This window comes from Molossus molossus, unplaced genomic scaffold (assembly GCF_014108415.1).
Source record: "Molossus molossus isolate mMolMol1 unplaced genomic scaffold, mMolMol1.p scaffold_m16_p_14, whole genome shotgun sequence".
NCBI classification, from domain to species: Eukaryota; Metazoa; Chordata; class Mammalia; order Chiroptera; family Molossidae; genus Molossus; species Molossus molossus.
In genome coordinates, this window is record NW_023425349.1 from 64,274,196 (window position 1) to 64,299,737 (window position 25,542).

Here is a 25,542-nt window from a genome sequence, read left to right on the forward strand (position 1 = left end):
ATTCATAAGACTTCAAAGAAAAATGCAGGTCAGTCCCTTCTCCTGAGACATGACCTTCATTCACCTTAGCTGTAAATGTAGGGCACATATGCTAGTGGTGTCTACATTAATCCTAGTATGCTGCTGTGTGTTTTTCTGTACAGCACCATTCTTTTATCTTTTTTTAAATATTATTTCTCTATTGATTTTGGAGAGAGAGGAAGGGACAGGGAGAGAGAGAGATACATCAATGAGTGAGAACATCGATTGACTACCTCCTGCATGCCCCCTACTGGGGATTGAGCCCACAACCTGGGCATGTGCCCCGACTGGGAATCGAACTGGCAACCTCTTGGTGCCTGGGTCAACATTCAATCACTGAGCCACACCAGCCGGGGCTTAACAGCACGATTCTTAATACTCTGTTACATACTCTTTCTGAGCATAGCTCCTTATGTCTTCAAAGCTATTTCTTTGGTTTCTTAGTGTTAATGCTTCAACACTAAGACATATTTAAATAATTCAGCAGTATCATTTATCTAAGGGTCATTGAGCTTCTTCTATTATTAACGAGTAATAATAAGTAATTATTCATTTTTATAAATGTATTATTAGGTTCATGTGTAGACAGATCCATGTAGGTAAAGCATCAGACTTAGCCTATTCATAATGCAAGATTGTTGTATAAAACTTAAATTCTACCAAAGAAATCTTAGAAATAATTTCTGCAGTGGACCAAGGAGTATGACACATGGATTCTGACATTCATTCCTGGCCTATGCTGTGAAGATTTTAGAAGGATTTTCACGTTGTAGCCATTTCACAATGTTCAGTCAGAGAGGAAAGACATTGAGTACATTTTTTTCTTTTTACACTTTGCACCAACCTCCTGCATTGGAAAACACCAGGAGGCTGAGGAGTACTGTCAGTGTGTGTGTGTGTGTGTGTGTGGATCACACTTCTGGGTCTATTTCCAGGTTTTCACAATTCATAGAGTGCCATTCAGGTTTGCTCTCTTTAAGGTGTTTGAAATTGTTGTTTCACAGGGATATTTGTAACATTGATTGGGCATTTCTCAATGAGGGCATTGTGTAAAATACATTCGAGTATAGTAAGGTAGTTATAAATAAAGTATCAATTTTAGTATTTTCATCTATTTCAAAATTTCTACCTTTGATTCACTTACTTATTAAATTGGTACTGATTGATTATCTGCACTCTACTGATTATTTTTGTCTGAGCTTATTTGCCCAACAATATATACTTGTTACACATATTCTACAGATGAGGAGCTGAGACTTAGGGAAACAAAGCATGTGCTCACTGAGTCAAAGCTGGTATATTTCATGCCGACATACAGCCCTCTGTCCATTCCCCAGCCTCCTTCTTTCAGAATGTGAACAGTACTTGCAAACCACAAACATTTTGGAACCAAACTAAGTTAGCTTCAAAACCTAAAATTTCCAATTGCAAAGTGCATAATTTTAAAAAGGTTTTAAACTCCATAAACCTCTGTTTCCTCATCTACAAGACAGGAATAAAAGTAATATTTTAATAATATTTTGAAAGAAAGAGGTAATGTATGCATAGCATTTAGGGAAGTAACTGATACTCTTTAATAGTAGCTAATAAAATACTGGAGGCAAGTTACATCCATCCTTTCCATGAGAGTACTGATTACCATTAGACTGGGAGTAAATTATAAATCAGAGGTCTACTACTAACTCATTTTAAAGAATGGCTATATGGTTCTCTAGAGATTGCTCAGGTCAGTAGTGAAAAAGAATGACAAAAGTTTGTCTTCTGACAAGTGAGACAAACAATAAGTAAGTGAAAGATGAGTGAGTAATTAAAATTTCAGGCAGTGTTTAGTCTTATGAAAAAGACTAAGTCCTAAGAAGAAAGTAATGAATGATGGTATTTGGGATGGAGAGGTCTCTTTCAGGTGGGGTGATTAGGCAAGGCCTGTCTGAGGAGGTGACATTGGAAGAGAGATCTGAACGAAGTGACAAAGTGAGTCCTAAAAGACCAAAGGAATGGCAGGGGGACAGTAAACGGAAGGCACAGAGGCTGTAACAGGCTTGCTACTAACCCAAGGAGTAACAGGGAGGCCTGGGGGGGGGGGGGCGCAGGAGATGGCCAGAGATTGGATGGCCAGGACATGTAGGCGTCTATAAGCACTTTTATTTATTTTAGGTGTGTTCAGAAGCTGTTGAAGGGTTTTGTTGAGAGCACCTGTAATCAGGTATCAGCAATAAAAAGCTCTCTCAGACTGCTGAGTGCAGAATAACACCTTGTGTGGAGAATACACTCTTGTGTGGTTAAGCGTGGAAAGTGAGGGGATAAACAAGGTTATTGTCATAGGCCAAGTGAGAGAGAATGATGGCTCGAAGTTACGCCGTTACACCAGTTGATGAATGCAGTTTGCATGAAACGAAGAGGAAGAAACAGTAGCTTTTGCAAGTTTCCCCCCTTAAGCAATGGGATAAGCAGTAATTTTACCCACTGAGATGGGAAAGACTGAGGAACATGTTCTATAAATGTCTGACCTATTAGATATCTAAGTGGACTCAGTAAATAGGAAGTTAGATAAGTCAGATCCTCTGAGGGAAGATTGTTACCAGAGTATTAACAGGATTCACCAGCTCATGGACGAATTCCATGTGACTGAATAAAATCACTCTTAGCAGTGACATCCAAGAGAGTGTTCCCACACTCTTCCAGAGGGCACACAAATCCATTAGGTCCAGAATAAAAACATCAGAGCATAATTTTATATATATATCCTTACACTTAATTAATACGATGTGATGTGATACCGATCCCACGCATGCTCCCTATCAGTCCCTCACGCATCACCTGCTCTCGGCGTGTCCTGAGGGAGCTGTGGGAATTACACAACAAAGAGAGGGGCAAAGCCCCCTTTTTATTTTTGTTTCTGTTCTGATTTCAACATCATATGGCACATTATAGTTTATTTATATCTGCACACATAAATATATATGAACAGATGACCTAATTTTTAAAATAGCTTTCTACTATCAGCATTTTATTTGGGAACAATTGTAGACATACAGAAAATTACACAGATAATACAATTTAGATACACTCTTCACCCAGTGCCCCCAGTGTTAACATACAGGACTTTAGCACCTTTGTCAAACCTAAGAAACCAACCTCGGTACATTGCTACTAAATTTATTAAGAGAGAAAAATGATAATCTACTTTGATCCAGCAAGAAGTCATACTCAAAGAAAGATCAAAACAACCAAAAAGACTATGTAAATATCATTTTATATGCATTACTTTTTACAATTAACTTTGCCCTGAGTGAATATGGAACCTTAAGATACTGGTTAATGATCGTATAAGGCCATTAAAAATTATCAAGGCATTTAAATAATTTAAAATTAGTGTCATTGGCTTAAAATGGCTTGAAGAGAAAGTGGGAAAGAAGCCGTTTAGTGGTCATCTCCTACACCACAAACAGCAGGGAGCCTGCGGGGTTCCCAAGAGAGGGGCACCACCGCAGTGCAGGCCAAGGGAATAGGGGTGCCCAGCTTCAACACCAGCAGGCCCCAGGAGAACCAATGTCACGTGACTTGGTATAATTGTACATGATGCCTTTTCCACAGCAATTATTCTCTGTAGAAATTGTAAGAATGGCAGCCTCTGTTTTCAAGGCCAAACTCAGTCAAAAACGACCATCGGGTCCAAGCACTAGCCTAACCTTGCATCACCAAGAAAGAGTAAGTATTCTGCTTTCATCCTCTAAAGTTATACATGTCAAAAATAAAAGCTCTACGGTGGAAACAGAAGCTCTCTAGCTTCTCTGATTTGTTGTGTTCCAAATTAGTGCCTCTGGCCTTCTACAAATCACAAGGAAATCACTGGGGAGGGAGTCATGTGCTAACCAAATACTTAAAGGGCAAAAAAAACTCACTGAAGTGAGAGAGGATTAGCAAAGGGTGGAGAAGAGCACCCGCCCCTCCCAGTTTGGGTGAGCTGATCTGTGATTAGTTATCAGGCAGAAACCCACATGCAATTAACAGCTCTGACATCAGGGGACTAGCAAATATAAAACACTCAGCTCCACAGAGGTTCAGCAGAGAGACCCGCAGGAGTTTAAGGTACCGGAGAGATGCTCCATGGGAAGTGGGTGGATTCCAGCCAAAACTCCATTAGGATGGGGGTTTTTAAATAATGAAAATTAACTCGCTGGAAATCTGCTCCCAATTCTTCTTCCACCCCATGGTTAAATGTAATTAATGGTGGTGACCTGCTAATGAGTGCTTTTGATAAATGACATCCAGGATAAGTATTTTAGTATTTTTATAAATAGAAAGTAAAAGTGAAGAAAACTAAATGACTAGGACAGGAGACTTAATTATGTAGGTATTATACATGTCAAATTTTTAAAGGTGAATTGCTATTTTTATTATTTGAATTGTCATTTTACGAATTTGAAAAGCATTTTGAAGGTGGGTTGGAAAGGGCTCATGCCATTTATAACAGTACAAAAAAAAAAAAAAAACCATGCATAATTTCATCTTGCTTTCTCCTTTTCAGCTTGATATTCACCTATGTGCCTCCGTCTCTATACAAAGGGCTGCAGAACCGGAGCCTTGCTTCAGGCAGAATGGAAGTTCATAAACTCCTCTCTCCAGGATACATCTGCTTGTCCCTGCTTTTTATTCAGCAGGCTTGGGCTCAGTTCCCAAGAGAGTGTGCTAGCATGGAGGCTTTGAGAAGTGGTGTGTGTTGCCCAGACTTGTCCCCCGTGTCCAGACCTGGGACTGACCCCTGTGGCTCCTCCTCGGGGAGGGGCAGGTGTGAGGCGGTGACCGCGGACTCCCGACCCCACAGCCGCCGGTACCCGCACGATGGCCAAGATGATCGGGAGAGCTGGCCCACACGGTTCTTCAACAGGACTTGTCGCTGCAACGGCAACTTCTCAGGGCACAACTGTGGGACTTGCCGTCCTGGATGGAGAGGAACTGCCTGTGACCAGAGGGTTCTCACAGGTAAGCAGGGATATGAATGGAGAGACTGTCCTGCATGAGACCCAAACATTTTGAGCTGGAAGAACACCTGGAAATCCTATAGCTCAATCCTCTCTTCAGAGTTCAGGAAAGAGGCTTACAGAGGTTAATAAATTTATTTAATTTACACTAATGAGCTTGTAGCCAATATTTCCTTCCAAAACATTTGTTGAATGACCACTGTGTACTAGGAACTGTGGTAGATGTTCATGACTGTCCTTTCAGCAACCCCTCAAGGTCATGATGTTCATTGTCATAGGTGTGGTCCAGAAAGGACAATTCCAGGGAGCTGGCACTTTGAAACCCTGGAATTCACACTGAGACCTGTCTAGCTAGCTCTAACACATGAGCCTCTTCTGCTCCCCTTGGTGACCCACCAAGAAATTTTCCACTGTGAAGATCAAGTTGAGCCATTTTAGATGATGAGCCCAGCCTGCAGCCGAAATAGCAATACATAAAACATTAAATAGTAACAGCCAGAAAAACGCAGTTGTTTTCTCTGTGCTAGACCAAGGGTTGAACAGAATGTTTATTGAGTCTTTAGTATGAGCCAGGCTCTGGTCTAATTGCTTTTTATGTGTAGACCCTTGAATCTTTACAACTCTGCAAAGAGAGATTATGTTTACATACAGTTTACAGATGAACAGCTGAGGCTTAGAGAAATGTGTGTGGCCACTGAATGAGTCTCTGGTCTTCACCACTACGCTGCACCACCTACCTTGTTTTTGCAAGATGTATGATATTTAAAATGTTGAAGTTTTTTAAAGACATGCCAATAGGGAGCAGAAGTAAATATAACACAATCATAAAGTCCACAAGAAAGATTACAGAAAACTAATGGAAATTTTATTTTAAGTTGGACAGGGAAGGAGGGAGGGATCCATGGACAGGGAGTGATATAGAGTAAGGGGTATTTCTAAAAGTATAAAATTATGTAAGTATACATACAAATTCTCATTATGGATAAATGGAAAATGGTGAGTTACAAGATTATTATGCTCAGTCTCTACCCATCCCCACATGACAGAGGTTTTCATGGTTGAATTTTGTATCCCTCAAGTCAGGAGAAACCTTCTGGACTTAAGTAGAGAAGAAAAGAACTACTTCATCCAGGCCCTGGACATGGCAAAGCGTACAACTCACCCTCAGTTTGTCATTGCCACCAGGAGAACAGAAGAAATACTGGGGCCAGATGGCAACACACCACAATTTGAGAACATTTCCATTTATAACTACTTTGTTTGGACACACTACTATTCAGTCAAAAAGACTTTCCTTGGAGCGGGACAGGAAAGCTTTGGTGAAGTGGATTTCTCCCACGAAGGACCAGCTTTTCTCACGTGGCACAGGTACCACCTGCTGCAGTTGGAGAGAGACATGCAGGTATGCATAAAACATCTTAATCTTCAGGTCCTTTACACCTAAGGTGCTTTGTTAGTAAGTCGTCTGATTCACTGTGTTCCGAAGCAGGTGATGACAAAGCAATTTTAAGTTATCAATCTGCCTTAGACAGTCTGAGTTTTTCCCTGTGCTAATTGTTTATTTATTAATTAATCCTGATCTTTTGTGAAGTGAAAAGAAAGTAATCTCGATGATGAGAAAGCCAAATGATGCGTTTTTATGTATAGATGAAAGCACTGGACATGTTCTCCAGCTCTGTGATGGAAACAATGACTTTATGGTTTGCAATGAAAGAATCTCTTTTTTTTTTTTAATAATTTTTTTTCTGCCCTGGCCAGTTTGGCTCAGCGGTTAGAGCATCGGCCTGTGGTCCGGAGAGACCTGGGTTCGGTTCCCGCTAAGGGCACGTACTTCGGTTGCAGTTTGTCCCCGGCCCTGGTTGGTTGTGCGGGTGGCAGCCACTCGATGTGTCCCTTCACGTCGATGTTTCTCTCTCTCTCTCCCTTTCTCTCTCTCCCTCCCACTCTATCTGTACAAAAAATGGAAAAATGTCCTCGGGTGAGGATAAAAAAAAATAATAATTTTTTTTTCTTTATTGGTTTTAGAGGGAGAGGAAGGGAGAGGGAGAGAGAGAGAGAGACATTGATGAGAAAGAACATCGATTGGACCCCCAATGGGGATTCAGCCCACAACTTGGGCATGTGCCCTGACTGGGAATCGAACCAGTGACCCCTTGGTGCACGGATAGACGCTCAACCACTGAGCCACACTGCCTGGGCAAAAGAATCTCTTTTGATACGTCTTTCTTCTCCAATGTAAACCAATGCCCCTTAATGGTTTGGGTGAAAAGTGCATGAACTTGTCAGTCTTCCAAGTCCCAAATATATAACTCATCATACCAGTGGACGATACTAATGTGCTATAGGGTTTAAATGATGTAAAAAAATCCCTTTCCATTTATATTGTTACATTTTCATTGAACACCATTTTTTTCCATGCCCTTTACCACTTTGAGGCTTACAGAAGAAATCTATTAAAAATATCCCCATCAGTTAGATACCTTTTTATTTCTGGTTATGGTTAGAATACAATACTTTTTATCTTTATTGTTGAAAGTATTATAGATGTCCCCCTTTTATCTGGCATTGACCCCCCTTCTCCAGGCTCCCACCCCTATCCTGTTTTCCCTAAACTATTGTCTGTGTTCATTGGTTATGCAAATATGTATATAAGTTTTTTGGTTTATCTTTTCCCAGCCTCATTTTTGCTTAAGAGGCATTGGCCATAAAGTGAGCCTTAACCCAAACACGGTTATTTCCTGCTTATTTTTAAGCAGATAAGCTCAGAACACATTCAATTATCTGTTTATTATTGTGTCTTTTACTAACTGCTGTTTCTTAAGAAAAGTATTATCATTTTCAAATGAAATTTTAAATGATTAGATCTTATGAATTAGATGTAGGAAATCCTATGTGAAATAACAGCAATGAATCCCTACCCCCAAGTTAAAATCTAAAAATTTACTCAAAAATATCTGAAGGCAGAAAAGGTGTTCATTTATCGATGTGTAGTATGTTTTTGCCCAGCATTATTCCAATAAAATAGTCAGAAGAGAGAGAATTGATGCACTAAAATATAGAACAAGATATGTGTATGAAAGTAAGTCTCCCCATATGCAGTGTGAGAGTGATTAAATGAATTCATCTGATTCATCTGATACTCTGCACTTCATATCTTATAGCTCTGATTACAAGGAAGACATTTAGTAGATTATGAGTAGATAAATGTCATTTGTAATCGACTCCAGATCTTCATGCCTTCAAGTCATTTTCCCACGAGCACACCAAAATGAAAGGGCAGATGGGAAGTATCCGAAAGCCTCAATTTTGCCTGTGTAAACTTTAACCTTTACGACTACTTACATTTTTAAAACCCAACAGCACAAGGGATCCAACAAATTACAGTCTATATGTAATGCTCCGTTGAAATGCCACATGAATATTCTCCAGCTTCCAAATGTCAGTTGCTGAACCACAAACTGACTCTTAATAATCTCCTGGAAGCTGTCACTAATATTTTTGAACCAGAACAATGGGTTCTAAATCCGTGGAGACCAATAACTGGAGATGCCTTGGAAAGCTCCTGGCTCTCTCTGACACCCCAAAGACAAGGGAATACTTCCTAGAGAGGGTTTAAAGTGAAAAAGTAGTAACAAACCAAAAGCACGCAAGGTGGAATAAAACAATGGCAGCCCTACATTTAAATCCCACACTCTATAACTCCCCAAAGACCAAACGGAATGAGAAATAACAAGTACAATAAATATATGTTCCAAGGAACGCAATAGAAATGCGTGTGTGATCTTGAGTCCAGCATTTCTAAAATTACTGAGATCAGCTCTAACTGGAAACTGGGTCTCTGTTCTAAAGAGCATTCACAGAGAATATTCTGCTTCCCTTCAGCATTTCCTGCAGGTGTGAGTTTCAGGCAGAAGCCTGAGTCTTCCCAGTTTGGACTCTGAAGCAGAAGTCTCTAAGTAAAACATCTTTAGCGCCCAGGCAGAAAAGGGAAGCGTGAAAAAGTCTGTATTACCTGTGGCCAAACCAGAATCTAAATGCCTGGAGCCATTCAAGTTAAACTAAAAAACAGAAACAAAACAAAAGGTACTGCTCCATATAACACATTTCAAGACTGGATCTGGCTTCCGACCAAGAGTTAGCAATGCTGGAATTAAGATAGAAAAATGGAAGGAGGTGGAAATGTCAAGGAGCAGACGTTATTTTCGATAATTTTTGGTATAATCAATAGAAATATAATTACCTGTCTAAAAAAGAAAGAAAGACCTTTCCCTTGACCTCTAAAAAGAAAAAAAAAATCCTTTGCAGGAGCTTCTGTGTAATGAGTTGAGTTTAAATCCCTCTAATGCCTGAAGTGACTCATCGTAGTAAATTAGAAGCTTTGTTAATAAGATAGTTAAGTCCCCCAGCGCCTCAGATGCCACTGACACACTAACTGGTTCCTAAGTAGCTGAAAAGAACTAATAGGAATAGACAGCCCCAGAGCAAACCAAGCAAAGAGGGGGAATTTTAAACAAAAGCAGAGAATGCTAACAGAGTTTCTGTGATCTAGGAAATGTTGCAGAATCCTTCCTTCTCCCTCCCTTACTGGAATTTTGCAACTGGGAAGAACGTCTGTGACATCTGCACCGATGACTTGATGGGATCGAGAAGCAACTTTGATTCCAGTCTCATAAGCCCGAACTCTGTCTTTTCTCAATGGCGCGTGGTCTGTGAATCCTTGGAAGATTATGATACCCTAGGAACCCTTTGTAACAGTAAGTTCCAAATGTCCTCTGGGATTCAGAATGCCCTATTAGAGACATTAAATGTGCTGTCTGAAGGCCCTCCATTTTACTAAGCACTTCAGAGTAAAATCTACTTTGGTTACAGAGAATCAATATACAGATATTCATGGAAAAACTAAGCTATTCAAGGCAACCTCCAAGGCTTGCCGGAGGAAGCAAAGCGCCTGCACACTGTTACATCACTATTCCTGAGCAATTTGGCAAGTAGACTGCTCACCTTCTTATTTCAAAGAGGTCTAACTGTATAAATTAATCCTCTTAGTACACTCAGCACTGCTTAGAGATCATGTGTCTTGTGTTGGAATTTCACAGAAAACGTTTCCCTAGGAAATCTGGAATAGGCAAAAAGACTTGGAAGGGCCCAAGGAGTTACAATGTAATACATATATTCATATATTCATATATGTAATAATAATACATATATTCATCATAATTATGTTATTATGATGTTTATCTAGTCAGAGGGTTAAAAATCAAAAGATGAAACAGAGAATGCTTAACATCCTTTTCCCGGGGATCAAACACCCCCACTACCATAGGTCATTTCTGTTCAATGTGGATCTCCTCTTGAACCTTCTGTTCTCTTCCTTGGACCATATTATTAACTATCCCTGTGCTACCAACACAAGGTCTTAATTATTGGAGTCTCCCTATCCCATCCCCTCTTTAGGCATGTCTGGCTATTTGGAACTATTGTTCTTCCATATAAAAACGAGAATGATGGGGATTTATTCTAGGATCATATTCACAACATTTATTTTGCATATGTTTTTTAAAGCTTCAATTATTAATTTATTTTCTAAACTTAAAGAGAGACTAGTCTAGCCCTGGACGGTTTGGCTCAGTGGTTGGAGCGTCGGCCTGCGGTACAGAGAGACCCGGGTTCGGTTCCCACTAAGGGCACGTACCTCGGTTGCAGTTTGTCCCCGGCCCTGGTTGGTCATGCAGGTGGCAGCCACTCGATGTGTCCCTTCACATCAATGTTTCTCTCTCTCTCTCTTCCTCTCTCTCCCTCCCATTCTATCTGAACAAAAAATGGAAAAATGTCCTCGGGTGAGGATAAAAAAAAAAAAGAGAGAGAGACTAGTCTAAATGGAACAAATGAATTAGGTTGATTTCCACCATTAGAAGATTATTTAGCTGTGTTTAGGAAGAAGAGAAGTGACATGTATGAACTTTTCTTCCATAGAAACAGCAGTTAGAATAAATGTTTATTTTTTGGCATGCTTTATCAGTTGTCATGATTGTGGCAGGACAATGAAATGGAGGATCAAGATCTCTTTAGATAGTAAAACATTCATCTGCTATATTTTGGCCTGGAAGTTTTCAGACATTTTTTGATCACCCTGTTGACTGAGTAACAAAATACAGCACAATTAAAATGGGTAAATCAAACTATGGCATAGATTTTTTTTTTAATCACAGTTTTTCTTGTCATTAAATATAACATATAACTCTGACACATGGTTTCAGGAAAAACTGAATATATTTTAGATGGAACAAATTTTAAGATTACCCATTGCCTAGTTCAAGATATAAATACGAAACATTTTATTTATTATGCCAGTGAAAGAAAAAAAAGGAAACTAATATTTTATTGAACACATTGTGTCTGACATGGTGTTAAATGCTTTAGTAAGAAATCTTATTCAATCCTCATAGCAATTCTTTTCTCCTTGTACTTTTTATCTGAATGAAATTCCCACTCCTGTGGTTTCGCTGATCATCTTTTACAGGGTACCGAGACATGCACACCTTCACACAGAATTGTTTTGACCTTCCATCCCTATGGTTTCGTCTGCTTATTGCACAGCATCTTTCCAATATTCCATAAATGCCCCAAACTTGCTATGACAATAAAAAGAGTCAATTACTGACCCCCAACGTTCTTCCAGCCACTAAAGTCTAGTCTTTGATTTATCGGATGAAACACATCGCTCTTTCTTCACAAAACTTCTCAAATCTACTTTCTCCTTCAGAACTCAGAACTTTTCATTCATTCCTGCATGGAAATCCTATACGACTCCAATCCATAGGATGTTAACAGTTGCAATGGAAAGGGGATGTAAAGTACAGCATAGGACATATAGTCAATAATATTGTAATAACTATGTATGGGGCCAGGTGGGTATGTGACTTAGCGGGATGATCACCTCATAGGTATATCGATGTCTAACCACTATGCTGCACCCCTGAAAGTAATATTATATTGATTGTTAACTACAATTAATTTTTTTTCATTTAAAAATAAAAAATAGGTGCAGTGGCAGCTGTCCATGGACAAACAAATTGTAAAATCACTAGGTTAAAATTAAATTGGTTTAACTAGTTTCTTTGCTATCAAAATTGTGCACCATTAAACTCTATAAGTGCAAATTCGGAAATAGTATTTTTGAAACCCACGTAGTCAATACTTTTTTCTTAGGATGTACTGATAGCTCCCTGAACAGGAGACTCCAACCTATTAGCTTGAATTGATCGTTTAATACAGACTGGAAGTTCAAATGATAACGTATACCTAAAAACATGACATGCCCTTTCCAGCCTCAGGATAGCACATTTTTTTTTATATATATTTTATAAAGTTGGTTAGGCTAATTTATCAGCTGTTAACCATTATGTTCATTATAAAGCATACACTTGATTCTTATGAATGTGGTAAAATGAAAATGATGGACGTTGTATGTTGTCTCTCCCACCCGGGGAATTACTCTTCGTGTCCCCTCTAAGGCACGAACACTCCTCTCAGGAGACCACTGAGACAGACTAATGCAAAAGGCTCCTGATCAAACTCCTCTCCTCCCACCTTCCTAAGGCTTCTTCCACTTGCTGACTTCAATATAACTTTCTCATCTTGCTTTTTTATTTCTTTACACTATGGTACTGGCCTTGCTTCCTCTCCAGTGCTCTCTGACATTGCCACCTAGCCCAGGTAAGCTCTCTCCCTAACAGACCTATTTTTACAACCAACATGATCTATCCCATACAGCAACATGTACGAAACAACTCTTTGGCAACTATTATATGTCAGGCATTGCACCAAAACTGTGGGATATTCTGGTGAGCAAGAACAGATACAGTTCTTTCTCGGGTGGGGTTACATTCATTATACATAGAAGAAAGCCTGGCATCTCTTGTTATTACTTCTGCCTACAATAGCTCCTATTTCACACATGGAAATTCTCCTCAGTCCTTCAGGGCACGTTCTGGATATATCCAACTGGGAAAGATATCTCCCTCTCCCCTTTAAGAGACACCTGTCATATTATCCCTAGTATCACAGCTCTTTGTTTACCTGTTAGTCTCTCTGCCCTTTAAAAACTTCAATTATTTCTGACATCACTTGCTTAAAAATGTGTTGATTAAAATTGAAGATTGTTTTTTCTCTGTTTCTCTGAAGGCTTGAAACAGACGGCATTCAAGTACAAAACTCCACATATATGAAATATAAATTTCAGTACAGAATTTAGGTTTATAAGATTATTTTGGCAAAATTCAATTTTCCATAGAATGTTCTTTTTTTTTTCATCCTCACCTGAGGACATTTTTCCATTTTTTGTTCAGATAGAGTGGGAGGGAGAGAGAGGAAGAGAAAGAGAGAGAGAAACATCAACATGAAAGGGACACATTGAGTGGCTGCCACCCGCACAACCCAACCAGGGCCGGGGACAAACTGAAACTGAGGTACGTGCCCTTAGCAGGAACCGAACCCGGTCTCTCTGAAACGCAGGCCGACGCTCCAACCGCTGAGCCAAACTGGCCAGGGCTAGAATGTTCATTTTAATATGTTCTCGTGAAAGAAGCATGTGTTGATTTAACAAATATCGGGACCTCTGTTACCGTGATCACTTCGTTCAGATGATGTTAAATGTCCCTCTTCTACCCTTCTCAGAGACGTTGACATACTGCCTTAGATTTTCTCACTGTAATGCCACTACAAAACATTTTTAAAATGTTCTCTTCTACCAAGAAGAACCTGTCATTCAACGTCCTTGCTATATGTAACATTTTAGAGAGCAATGACAAGATCTCAAACATTCTGTAAATGTGTGTACCCCCTCTCTCCCCAGGCACCGAGGGTGGGCCGATTCGGAGGAATCCCGCTGGAAATGTGGCGAGACCAATGGTGCAGCGTCTTCCTAAGCCACAGGACATCGCTCAGTGCTTGGAAGTTGGTTTATTTGACACCCCTCCTTTTTATTCCAATTCTACAAACAGTTTCCGAAACACAGTAGAAGGCAAGTGGACAAAATTGATGCTTTGAATTGACAGTTATCTCAATGAACTGAAGAACTCAAATTCAGATCTCTTTGTAAAATTTTTAGATGCCATACTGATCCAATGAGTTTATCTGAATAGCGCTGCCTCTCATAACATAGTCACACGTCTCTGCTCAGAAAATCACTTTCTCAGAGAAAAATGACAGACCATGAAACGCCCTTTTTTAAAATTCTCTCCCAAGGAAGTCTTTTTATGGATTTAAAAAAGAAAGAAAAGGAGAGGGGGAAAGAGAAACATCAATCACTACCTCACATAAGTACCCCGACTGGTGACCCGCAACCCAGGAATGTGTCCTGACCAATCGAGCCCACAGCCTTCTGGTGTATGAGTCAACGCTCCAACCAACTGAGCCACCCAGCCAGGGCCCACCAAACTCCCTTAATCGAAAGAGAAGCTCTTGTAAATTATTCTCCAATCTCTTAAATACTTAACAAGTATTTCAACTCAAATTTCTGGTTAGGTGTCTGGCCAATATGAATAAATATATCAAATTCTAGTGTAGGCAAATAATATTGAACACTTTCAGAGCTTATAAAATTTTTTAAAAATCTGAACAATTCATTGGCATTCAATAAAGCCTACTTTGGACATATGTTTACTTAGGTCTGTATTATCCTACAACTTTTTTAAAGATCTATAAAACTTGAATCTAGTATTAGTGATATTTAGTTTTGTTTTCCTTATTTAATGCAAATACTTTAAAGCTGAGGAAACTGAGGTCCAAATAAGTAAAATTAATTTCCCAAGATATTTAGTTAGTAACACAGCACAGATTCAAATCCAAATTTTCCAAGTTTAGTGTCTTTATGCAATACGTTTTGAAACCTCTAAACCATGCTTCAACACCCGGAGTGGAGCAAAAGCAGGGTTACAGTTCTGAGCACATGAAACAGAGTTTATTCTTGTACTATTAGGTATTCATTGTATCATTTTTGATGGGAAAAACCATAAACCGACTTTTGTCCAACCCTTTAAGGTTTTAAAAGAATAGAAAAACTTATAACTTTATTATAAACTTGTTACTGTCAAATAATAAACATAGCCTTGTACATGTGAGACCCCCCACACACAAATGTGAATGGATCTCTCTGTCCCCATGATTTAAGACATTTAATGTATGACAATGTTAATTATTTTCAATTCTCTTCCCTTTTATTATCAAAATTATATATGAATCACTTATTTGGAGATAATTCAGTAAATAATCACTATATTTTTACTAAATTTATATATATAAACTGAGGTTTGAAGTACTGATTTCTAAAAATTTATGTCTTACTGATGCCTGATTAAAGACAAAATATACTGATTTCTTGACAGAATGTATAAAAAAGACCAGTGCCTAGCCACATGCCATGTACATTCTAGGCAATTTTTAAACTTTTCTTAATAAAAAAAAAAAAAAAAAATGGACCGATGTATGAAAATGAATAGATAAATGAGTATAATTATACAGTTAAGTTAATGTACTTTAAATTATAAGTTTTGATAATATATAACCTTTCCCTGATCTCTCACCTCTGGTCCTTCAAGCCAGACACACATATAACTCCATCCCACCTCACTGACACTCTGTTTTCATTTGTGCTCTATTCTCATCTTCTCTCCAGTATAATAAAATGTGTCGAGGGTATCTGTAGTTTCTGTGACATTTCAAAAAGGAAATGTATTTTAATAAACACTGGCTTTGTAATTATTCAAAATTGTGTGTATCTATATATGGGTGTATATATATATATATATGCAGATGTATAAATATGAATTATTTATATATATATGCATACACACACATACACATGCATATTATGGGAATATATAGGGAGAGATATATAAATATATGAGTTATATAATATACATGTATATTATATATAATATGGAGACATAAATGTGAAATAGATAATATGGAAATATGTATATAGAATAGAGAATACCAAATGTTCTATAAATGTTTTGACAGCAGGCTTTCCAGAGGTTTAAAACTAGTACAGAGATGTTAAGAAAGCTCTGAGAAATTATAACTTCTCAACAAAAATAACTTTCCAAAAATAAATATGCTGACAGTCATTCGAAGGGAGAACGGAGAAAACTAAAGTAACATCTGGCCACGTAAGTTCCCGGACAACCAGAGCCGTGTCTCCGTCGTGTCAGCAGTTTTGAGTAGAAGCTGGAGATTTCCACTGTCATACAGAACAATGTTTGCCTTGTCGAAATAAAGTATTCTATATGTTTTACTGGTATCCTTTGCAGGTCTTTATTTTTAATCGGGAGGCTACATTTAGAATGCCATGCCGCTAGCTTAAAACTAACCTAGCTCTGGGTATAGCAAATAAATGTCACTAACCATAGGTGCAGAGAAACAATGCTATGATATCAAGGTAAAAATTGTCCTGACAAGCTTAGGAAAAATAGTTTCTCATTGTCATCACTACTGTTGGCTTGAAAAGTAAAGTATTTGTAACAGTTTTTACCATTCTCGTTCTAATTTTATATTCTCATTCTAATTTTTATATCTAGGTTACAGTGATCCCACAGGAAGGTATGACCCTGCTGTTCGAAGCCTTCACAATTTGGCTCATCTATTCCTGAATGGAACAGGGGGACAAACCCATTTATCTCCGAATGATCCTATTTTTGTCCTCCTGCATACGTTCACGGATGCCGTCTTTGATGAATGGCTGAGGAGATACAATGCTGGTGAGACACTTTCACATGCTTTGTGCAGGCTCAGCGAAAAGAGATTGTTCAGATAAATAACCTAGTTATCACTTCAGGCTAAGCTCCTGACACACGTAAACTACATTTTGAAATAAGGATAAAATAGCTATAGTATCTAGACATTTCCAAATACTCCAAACTGCTTTGAAAATGTAGACAAGACGTCTCAGAATGGTTATTGTAAGATGATAATATTTAGCATTCAATAGGTCTAAGCAGGTAATCCCTTCTCATTTTTACTGTTTCCCAAATATTTCTTCTCATGTCTTCCAATGAACATTCTCATTGCTTTTTAATATAAATGGAAAATCCTTACAGAGCTCTTCCTTAACACCCCAAAAGACAAAAATATACTCATAGATCATAATCCACAGCTTTGATTTTATTACTTTATGAATTCTCACAAATGGAAACTGCTCAACCTGAAAAGTTAATGTTGGTTTTTATAGCACACCATAGAAAATCTCTTCTAACTTCATTTTAATGTATTTTTTAAAATAGTATTTACAAGGCTACTTTCTCTTAACTTCTACTCAGCTGAGAGGCTTGCATTACTTCTTTTTTTTTCTTTTTTAACTTTTTCACATTAGTTTTCAAACAAAGAATGTTGTTCCTCTGGTTAAAACATCATAAATTTTTATATTTTGAAGGCGTTCTAAAGTTTGGCTTCTGTTCCTTTATTTATCATGCATTTAAACATATTTGAGATTCACTACCTATTCATTTACCCATACAATCCAGCCATTCTGTTATTTTTCCAGTGTGTGTGTGTGTGTATACAATAGAAGCCCTTAATTCAATCTGATTAAAACCATTAACTGATGAGTTGATCAAAATAGTTTGTTCAATCAGAAAATCATTTAACAAGCAATAATTTACATATACATATTTGTTCACTTGTCAATCAGCTATGAATTCACTGGAGTCCTACTTCATTTTCATGTGTATTTACATATATACATACAACTATAATGCAGTATCTATAATTTATAGTGTTTGTTTTCTTAGAGCAAACATGAAATTAACAACCTTTCAGATGTAGTCTCAGTGTAGTATTATTATAGATTTTCACAATGCTCTCCTAACCCTTTATAATTATATTGCCCACTCCTAATTCTATAGCAATATTTCAGCCATTCATCTGTAACAAATCTTTCAAAAGTATATATTAATTGTAAAACCAACATCCCTGTCTTTTTCATTCATAATTATCACTTTTACATGTATTTCATTAGATTACATTTATTGCAATAAAAAGTAAACTGGAATGCATTTAGGAATGAACAAAACAGAATTGGTTAAACATACACTTGGGGACCTAAACAGCAGTGTACAAGCTGCAGCTATTCAGCCATACACAATGCCAGGATGCTAGTTTTATAGAAGAAGTGGATCATCGTGGGTGAACTGGCAAGTTGGCAAGTCTCTTAAGTAGAGCTTTCTTTCAACTATGAAAACATGTGTTCCTTGCCTCGTATATCTTGACTGAAAAACATAATTATGTCACATTCAAATAAGTCTGTTAAAAGTTATAAAAATCTTATTCTAAGGGTCATTGCTGAACCAAAAAAAAAAAAAAAACCCTCTGTTTCTTTGTTATTTTACTTGTGTTATTCCTGTTTGTACAACACGTAGTATAGGGTCTCCTGGCTACCTGATATTTGTGAAGGGAGAAGAATCATAAATTAAAAATAGGAAACTGACTTGCAGCACATTTCTAATAAAATATGGACATAAATTTAGAGGCAAGGCAATCTAAACACAAACTGCATTGAAGCTAAACTAAAAAAAAAAAAAGAAGAAGAAAACAAAGCAGAAAGTCATAGAACAGCTATGTTAGGAAGAAAAGAAAAAGGATTGGAGGGATTTTTTTTAATGTCCATATAGCAGAAGTCGTCTTTGAAAATAAATCTACAAGTAAAGAATTGAATTATTTTTCAAAATGTATCCAAAGGTTTTTACAGATTAGAATATGCTTCAAAAATCATAGCATTATAGAATTATCAGGCTCAGAATGGAATAAGAATTACATTTTACAGATGATTCACACTGTAATGTATGTTGCACAATTCTCTCATTAGACATAACAGACAGGGCAATGTAAAGTATCCAAATTCTATTTAATATAATATTAATCTATAATCACTAAATTGTGTGTCCATGTACACATTTAATTCAATTCCATTTCTGTTCAACTGATAATCCTATGAATTAAGTGTTAAATATAGTAGCCTGGAAGTTCAATACATTTTTCAGAAGAAATCTGTTCATTTCCCAGACCAATCACTACTGATTTAAGGCTGAAGAGAAATGAAGTAATCACACACACACTCAAATTCTTGAACAAATATTATTTTATTCCATATCTTGGCTATTGTAATTAATGCGCCAAAGAACATGGGGCTGCAGTGTCTCTTGGAGATACTAATTTCATTGCCTTTGAATAGACATCTAGAAATGGAATTGCAGGGTCATATGGTAGTTCTATTTTTAATTTTTTCTAGGAACCTTTATACTGTTTTCCATAAAGGCTGTACCAGTTTAAATTACCATCAAATTTACATATACAAGCTTCCCTTTTCTTAATACCCTCACCAACAATTATCTCTTGTCTTTTTGACAATAGCTTCCCTAACATTTTTGAGGTGATACCTTACTGTGGTTCTGATCTGCATTTTCTAATAATTAGTGGTATTGAGCACATTTTCATATGCTGGTTGTAAAACATCATGATATGCACCTTAAATATATAGAATTTTATTTGATAATTACACTCAATAAATCTGTAAAAAATATGATTTACTAGTCAGTATTCTAGATATTGGAAATACAGTAGCATACAAAAATATTTTGTCCTGGAACTTTCCTATCTGTTGGTAGAAATGACAATAAACATTGTAAATAGCCCTGGCTGGTGTGGCTCAGTTGGCTGAGCATCATCCCATGCACCAAGGGGTTGCTGGTTTAATTCCCAGTGGTGGCACACGCTCAGGTTGCAGATTCAGTCCGCAGTAGTGGGCGTGCAGAAGGCAGTTTTATATCAATAAAAACATATTTAGAAAAAAATAAATAAATAAATAAACAGTATGTTAGGTGATGTCAAGTCTTTGCAGACAAATAAAATCAGAGAAGGAGATAGGGAATACTATGTGATCATAGGAAGAAAAGCCCTCCCAACCCAAAGGAAAAAGGAGCCCACTGTGGCTGAAGCAGAGTGACAAGTAGGAAGAGAATAGAGGGAGATAACAGGTCAGAGGGCAACACATTGCATTTAACACTAAGAGAGATGGGGGGCTATCAAAGGGTCTTCCACAGAGAGGTTACATTATAATCCAATTGCTATTGTTATTTTTACTATTATTCTTCCATTCATTTTTTTTTAAATATGTTTTTATTGATTTTTTTCGAGAGAGAGGAAGGGAGAGAGAGATAGAAACATCGATGTGAGAGAGAAACATTGATTGGCTGCCTCCTGCACGCCCCCTACTGGGGACCGAGTGGGCAACCCCAGCATGTGCCCTGACCAGAAATAGAACTGGGACCTCTCAGTCCCGGGGCTGATGCTCAGCCCACTGAACCACACCAGCCAGTCTCCTCCATTCATTTTAATGAATGTAAACTGCATCACACAGCTGAAGCTGAACTGAGTTGAGGCTGATCAACTCAGGATTCAGTAAAGGTGAAATGGGAAGTGTAAAAACTGTTATTAACTTTAATATCTAACTTTAATAAATAATTAACAGTAATACACCAAAATGTGAGTCTCTTAAGGACAGAAATTTTGTCTGTTTTGTTCAGTGCTATAGCTCCATGCCTGGACCAGGAGCTCAACAGATATTAACAGATAAATACTTATTTCGCATTATTAATCTAGCAAATTTAAAGTGATAAAAATATGAACCCACCTGCCACTTCTATAATCAGCTGTTCTTCAAACTAGATTCTAAAAGACTCTTCTGTGCTCCATGGGAACGCGCTTCCTGTCCACCTAATGTACTTCTTACAAACAAAATCTAATACTTCACTAGTGTTTTCAACTCTTCTAAATAGATTTCCACTAATGCAGTGCCCAAGCCCACTTCCCACTCTGGTTTTGTAACATTCTGTTTAATATTTAATTATACCAGCATACAATTAAACAACAACAACAAAACAACAAAAGAACACTTTTTGCCACAAAGGACATTTCAGTACTTTTATCCCTGACAACAAAAACTCATTAATGATACAAATACCTGCGATATTTGTATTTAAATAGAATAGGCCCCCTTATCCACCAGGGATATGTTCCAAGTCCCCCAGTGGATGCCTGAAACCATGGATAGTCTTAACCCTGGAACTGCAGGCACTGTGTTTTTTCCTAGAGGTACATGTCTATGGAAAAGTTTAATTTATAAATTACACACAGTAATGCATTCACAATAATAACTAATAATATAGAACAGTTATAACAATATACTTTAACGGAAGTTCTATGGATGGCTTGGGCAATCACTAAGTAAAAGAAGGGTCACCCTAGCACAACACTGCGGTATACACGCCGATCCGAAGACTGAGGGGCTACTAAGTGACTGGTGTACGCAGAGTGGATACGCGGGACGAAGGGTGCTCCACTCCGTGGGCAGGACGCACCACTGGGAACTAGGTACAATTTAAAACATACACATTTTCTATTTCTGGAGTTCTCCATTTAATGTTTTCGGACCATGGCTGACTGCGGGTAACTAGAACCATGGAAGACAGACCACCGATGGGGGAGACCACCCTGGAGAGAGGAGAGGTTGCAGTGGGAGGGGCAGTATTCCAGGACCTTGACTCAAAATTGTAAGGGTTGTTTTGCAAACAAAGTAAAACCTGAGGAACAAGTTAATATGTATTTCTCCAAAAAGTAAATAGAAAAAATGAAAAATGCTAAAGAGACACATTCACAGTCAAGGAGGAAACTCTCTCAAATCTAAATGACAGCTGATGCCACAGCAAACTGTAGGCCTATTTTTCTTTACCTTTGAAAAATAAGGTTAATGGATTTTATTCAAATTTGTTTCTGTGACTTAAAAGTGAAACAATCAATGATCATCGCAGATGATAAAATACGAAAACATTCCTGCCTTTGAACTTGTTTTTCTGTTGGATAATATGTTCATGCTGTACTCAAAGCATTTGAAATGTTTTATGTAATTCCCTGTTCTGCTGTAGTAAAACTTGTTATGTCTTTATTCAGTGTAAAAAAATGAAAGAATGTTTTTAATGTTATCCTTGAACGTTTCAGGACAACTTCAGAACATAACAATACATTAATATTAACGAGGTGTTTTTGGCATATTTCAGATATATCCACATTTCCCTTGGAAAATGCCCCTATTGGACATAACAGACAATATAACATGGTGCCATTCTGGCCTCCAGTTACCAACACAGAAATGTTTGTTACTGCTCCCGATAACCTGGGATACACTTATGAAGTTCAATGGCCAAGTGAGTATTGAAAATGTATTTTTACTGTGAAGTTTTCCAAAAGCAAATTTGTTACCTTTAAAGTAATCACAGTATTTCTGAGGCTTACATTTTCTGCTTGCACCTAGAAACTTCCATTCAGATTTTTATTTGGGATAAGGAGAATGAATTTAGCATTTGTTGCCAGCCCACTGTGACCTGGTATTGAGGTCATAGCACACTATTTCATCTCATCCTTACATCCCTCTGTGATAAGAATTAGAATCCTGGTTTTACAAATAAAGAAGACAGGCTCATCTAGGATAACTGTCAAAGATCACATTTTTAGTAAGCAGAGAAAATGAGTTTTAAGCATAGGCCTCTCATTTTTCTACAATATAATGTGCCTCTATCTATCCTAAAAAAAAAAAAAAAAAAAGATAGGCAAATAAAAAATAGCTACAAGGAAAAATAGCGTGAGCTACTCTGAGCTGTTTTTTTCTGAGATTTTGAAATTCAAAACTTTCTTGTTTAATTTTACTTTTTTTTTTTTTCAAGAAAGGCCACAGGGTATAGTGGAAGCACACAAGATTTGTATTCTGAAAGTCCTGGGCTCCAAAACCAACTCTACTACTTTCTACCAAATGACCTTGGGCAAATGACTTAGCCTCTGAGCTGTCCTTTCCTCACGTTTAGAATGAAAACAGTAACAACTATCCCAATAGAGTCTACCCATTATGATAAATTAGGAAGTGTCTTAAAGATGACAAGTGCTATCATAGGCAATGTGGCCAATAAAAATTAAGTATGAGGATTTCTGTTAAGTGCCTAAAATTAGTACCCAATTTTTTTTAAGTTTATTTTTTCTCTATTTATTTATTTATGTATTATTATTTTTTTTTAATCCTCACCCAAGGATATTTTTATATTTATCTTCAGACAGAAGGTAGGGGGAGACATCGATGTGAGAGAGACACATCGATTGGTTGCCACCCGCACGACCCCAACTGGGGCTGGGGACTAACTGCAACCAAGGTACATGCCCTTGGCAGCAATCAAACCCAGGACTCATTGGTCACAGGCCGACGCTCTAACCACTGAACCAAACTGGCCAGGGAAGTATCCAATTTTTGATGGCAACTATTATAAGATTTATTTTTTGCTTCCATTTTATTTTTCAAACAGGTCGGAATTTTAGTATTTCTGAGATCATTACCATAGCAGTGGTTGCTGCTTTATTACTGGTTGCAGTCATTTTTGTGGGCGCTTCTTGTCTGATTCGTGCCAGAAGCAACATGGATGAAGACAATCAGCCACTCCTCACTGACCAGTATCGACACTATGCTGAAGAATATGAAAAACTCTCAAATCCTAATCAATCTGTGGTCTAACTATAGAAGACCTATTCTCTGATACATTAGTATTACAAAACCCCTGGTTGAAAAATGGTAGATTGAGTTACTAACTGTACTTTCTTTTACTCTGTTACTTTCTTCCTTATGCATGCACATGGAATCAAAGCTCCAGGTGTGACTTTCCGGAGCTGGGGAGAGTCACAACTTTTTCAGGCTCTATTTTCCAGCTTCATTTAAAATGGTAGTTTGGCCCTGGCCGGTTTGGCTCAGCGGTTGGAGCATCGGCCTGTGGACCAGAGAGTTCTGGGTTCGGTTTCCACTAAGGGCACGTACCAAAAAAAAAAGAAAGAAAAAGAAAAGAAAATGGTAGTTTGTACCAACTCCATGATATTTAAGCAGAGAGTATCAAGATTTTGGGCATGTTTTAAAGGTCAACTATATGACAATGTAAAGAAGCTATTATTGCTGTGCTTATAGGTAAAGAAAAATGATTGATAGAAAATCCCTGATTAAAATACATGAGTAGGCGTTTCTTTTCTACAGTGTTAAAATGTAAGTGCATTTCCATTCATTGACATTGACGAACAGACATAAAGGAAGCCACATTTATTAGTTAAAATAATTTACATGGAATTATAAATGGGATCTCAATTAACTTCTTCAGAATGGTCTTCCCCTTTGGGCACCAGCATATGTAATTTAGTCTAAGGTTCAAGACCACAACAAAATCACAATCTTTGTCACACTTTAGAGAGAAAAGCTTCACTTTAAGAGATCATCGATACTGCCTGTTTGTCACTGCGTTCTCCCACCTCCCAATTTGCTGAAAAAGGAACTAGCCACCCATATATTTCACATCCCAGTTCCTCTTCCAATGTCATAGAGACCCAGAGGAAGGCACAAAGGTGGAGAATGGGCATCACAGTGCTCTACAAATTGCATTCAGTTAATTGTGTTTAATTCAAGTTGTGTTCTCTTATCACTTATCACACTTTCATGTCTTTTCAAATAAAGTATTAACATCACATTTCACTGGTCCTCTTTTTCATGCAGTTCCACAGGAATGTCATTCTTTTTTTTTTCTATCTTCTATCATAATTTTTTTTCCCCTCTTGACTTTCTGCTACTGAAACAATATTCCCAATTAAGAACTCTATAGGCTGGTCACAATGAGCAATTATTTTAATTAAAATTGGTAAAAAAGGAAATAACAATAGTAATCAAACACTATAGAAAATGGCTAGTCTGATATTCCCAACTCAACAAACAATGCAAGATTAAAATTATATATACCTGATTGGTTACTGTTTTCTCTATATTAAGCAATCTTAAGGCTATGTATACAAGACAGACAAAATGTGTTAATAAATAGAATACATGTAGCAATAGCATGTTTTTAACTTTCAAATAGCATTACTCAATTTATTCTCTTGGAATACATTTTGATTTTTATACTCATTACTTTTCAGATAAGTTATTGTATAATGTGAGATATTTTTAATATAAACATCAATGAAATTAAGTCTCCATTTCATATTTTTGGAGTGATTTGGAGTAATGTACTAATTACTTATTTCATAAACATTTATTAAGCATATACTAGGTTTCAAAAATGGTTCATGGTAATGTTGACTTGGGGAAGGGAAAGTCAGAAATGTAAAACTGAGAAGGTGACAGTCAACTTGGGCCCCAAGGAGCGCCAATGGGTTCACCAAACACAAGATTAGAGAAGGGCGCTGCATCGGGGCGGCAGCATCAGCAAAGTCACAGAAGTTGAAAGAGCACAGAACATTCAAAACAGAAAGTAGGTCAGTGTGCTTACAGCATATTTTTCATGGAGGAGAGTATAAAAAGATATTTTAAGAGTAAAATCAGCCCTGACCGGTTTGCTCAGCGGTTAGCGCATCGGCCTGAGGTCTGGAGAGACCCGGGTTCGGTTCCCGCTAAGGGCGCGTACCTCGGTTGCAGTTT

At 37.6% G+C, this 25,542-nt stretch overlaps 1 protein-coding gene across 2 annotated transcripts; it reads left to right on the forward strand.

Moving 5' to 3' along the window:
• Positions 1–4,037: 4,037 nt before the first annotated feature.
• On the forward strand, positions 4,038–23,845 carry TYRP1 (tyrosinase related protein 1). Of its 2 annotated transcripts, none has more exons than XM_036262035.1 (8): positions 4,038–4,110; positions 4,550–5,004; positions 6,083–6,405; positions 9,553–9,757; positions 13,858–14,025; positions 16,583–16,762; positions 22,112–22,258; positions 23,402–23,845. In XM_036262035.1, exons 2-8 carry the CDS (start codon positions 4,620–4,622, stop codon positions 23,605–23,607), a joined length of 1,614 nt encoding a protein of 537 aa, XP_036117928.1. In that variant the 5' UTR covers positions 4,038–4,110; positions 4,550–4,619; the 3' UTR covers positions 23,608–23,845. The 2 variants fall into 2 exon arrangements, with proteins under 2 accessions (XP_036117928.1, XP_036117927.1); XM_036262034.1 differs by lacking the exon at positions 4,038–4,110 and adding an exon at positions 4,347–4,371.
• Positions 23,846–25,542: the final 1,697 nt, after the last annotated feature.

Coding starts and splice junctions, on each gene's coding strand:
- TYRP1 (XM_036262035.1), top strand. CDS start 4,620: ATGGAAGTTCATAAACTCCTCTCTCCAGGATACATCTGCTTGTCCCTG. Junction 16,763..22,111: donor GCTGAGGAGATACAATGCTG/GTGAGACACTTT, acceptor GGCATATTTCAG/ATATATCCACATTTCCCTTG. Junction 22,259..23,401: donor TTATGAAGTTCAATGGCCAA/GTGAGTATTGAA, acceptor TTTTTCAAACAG/GTCGGAATTTTAGTATTTCT.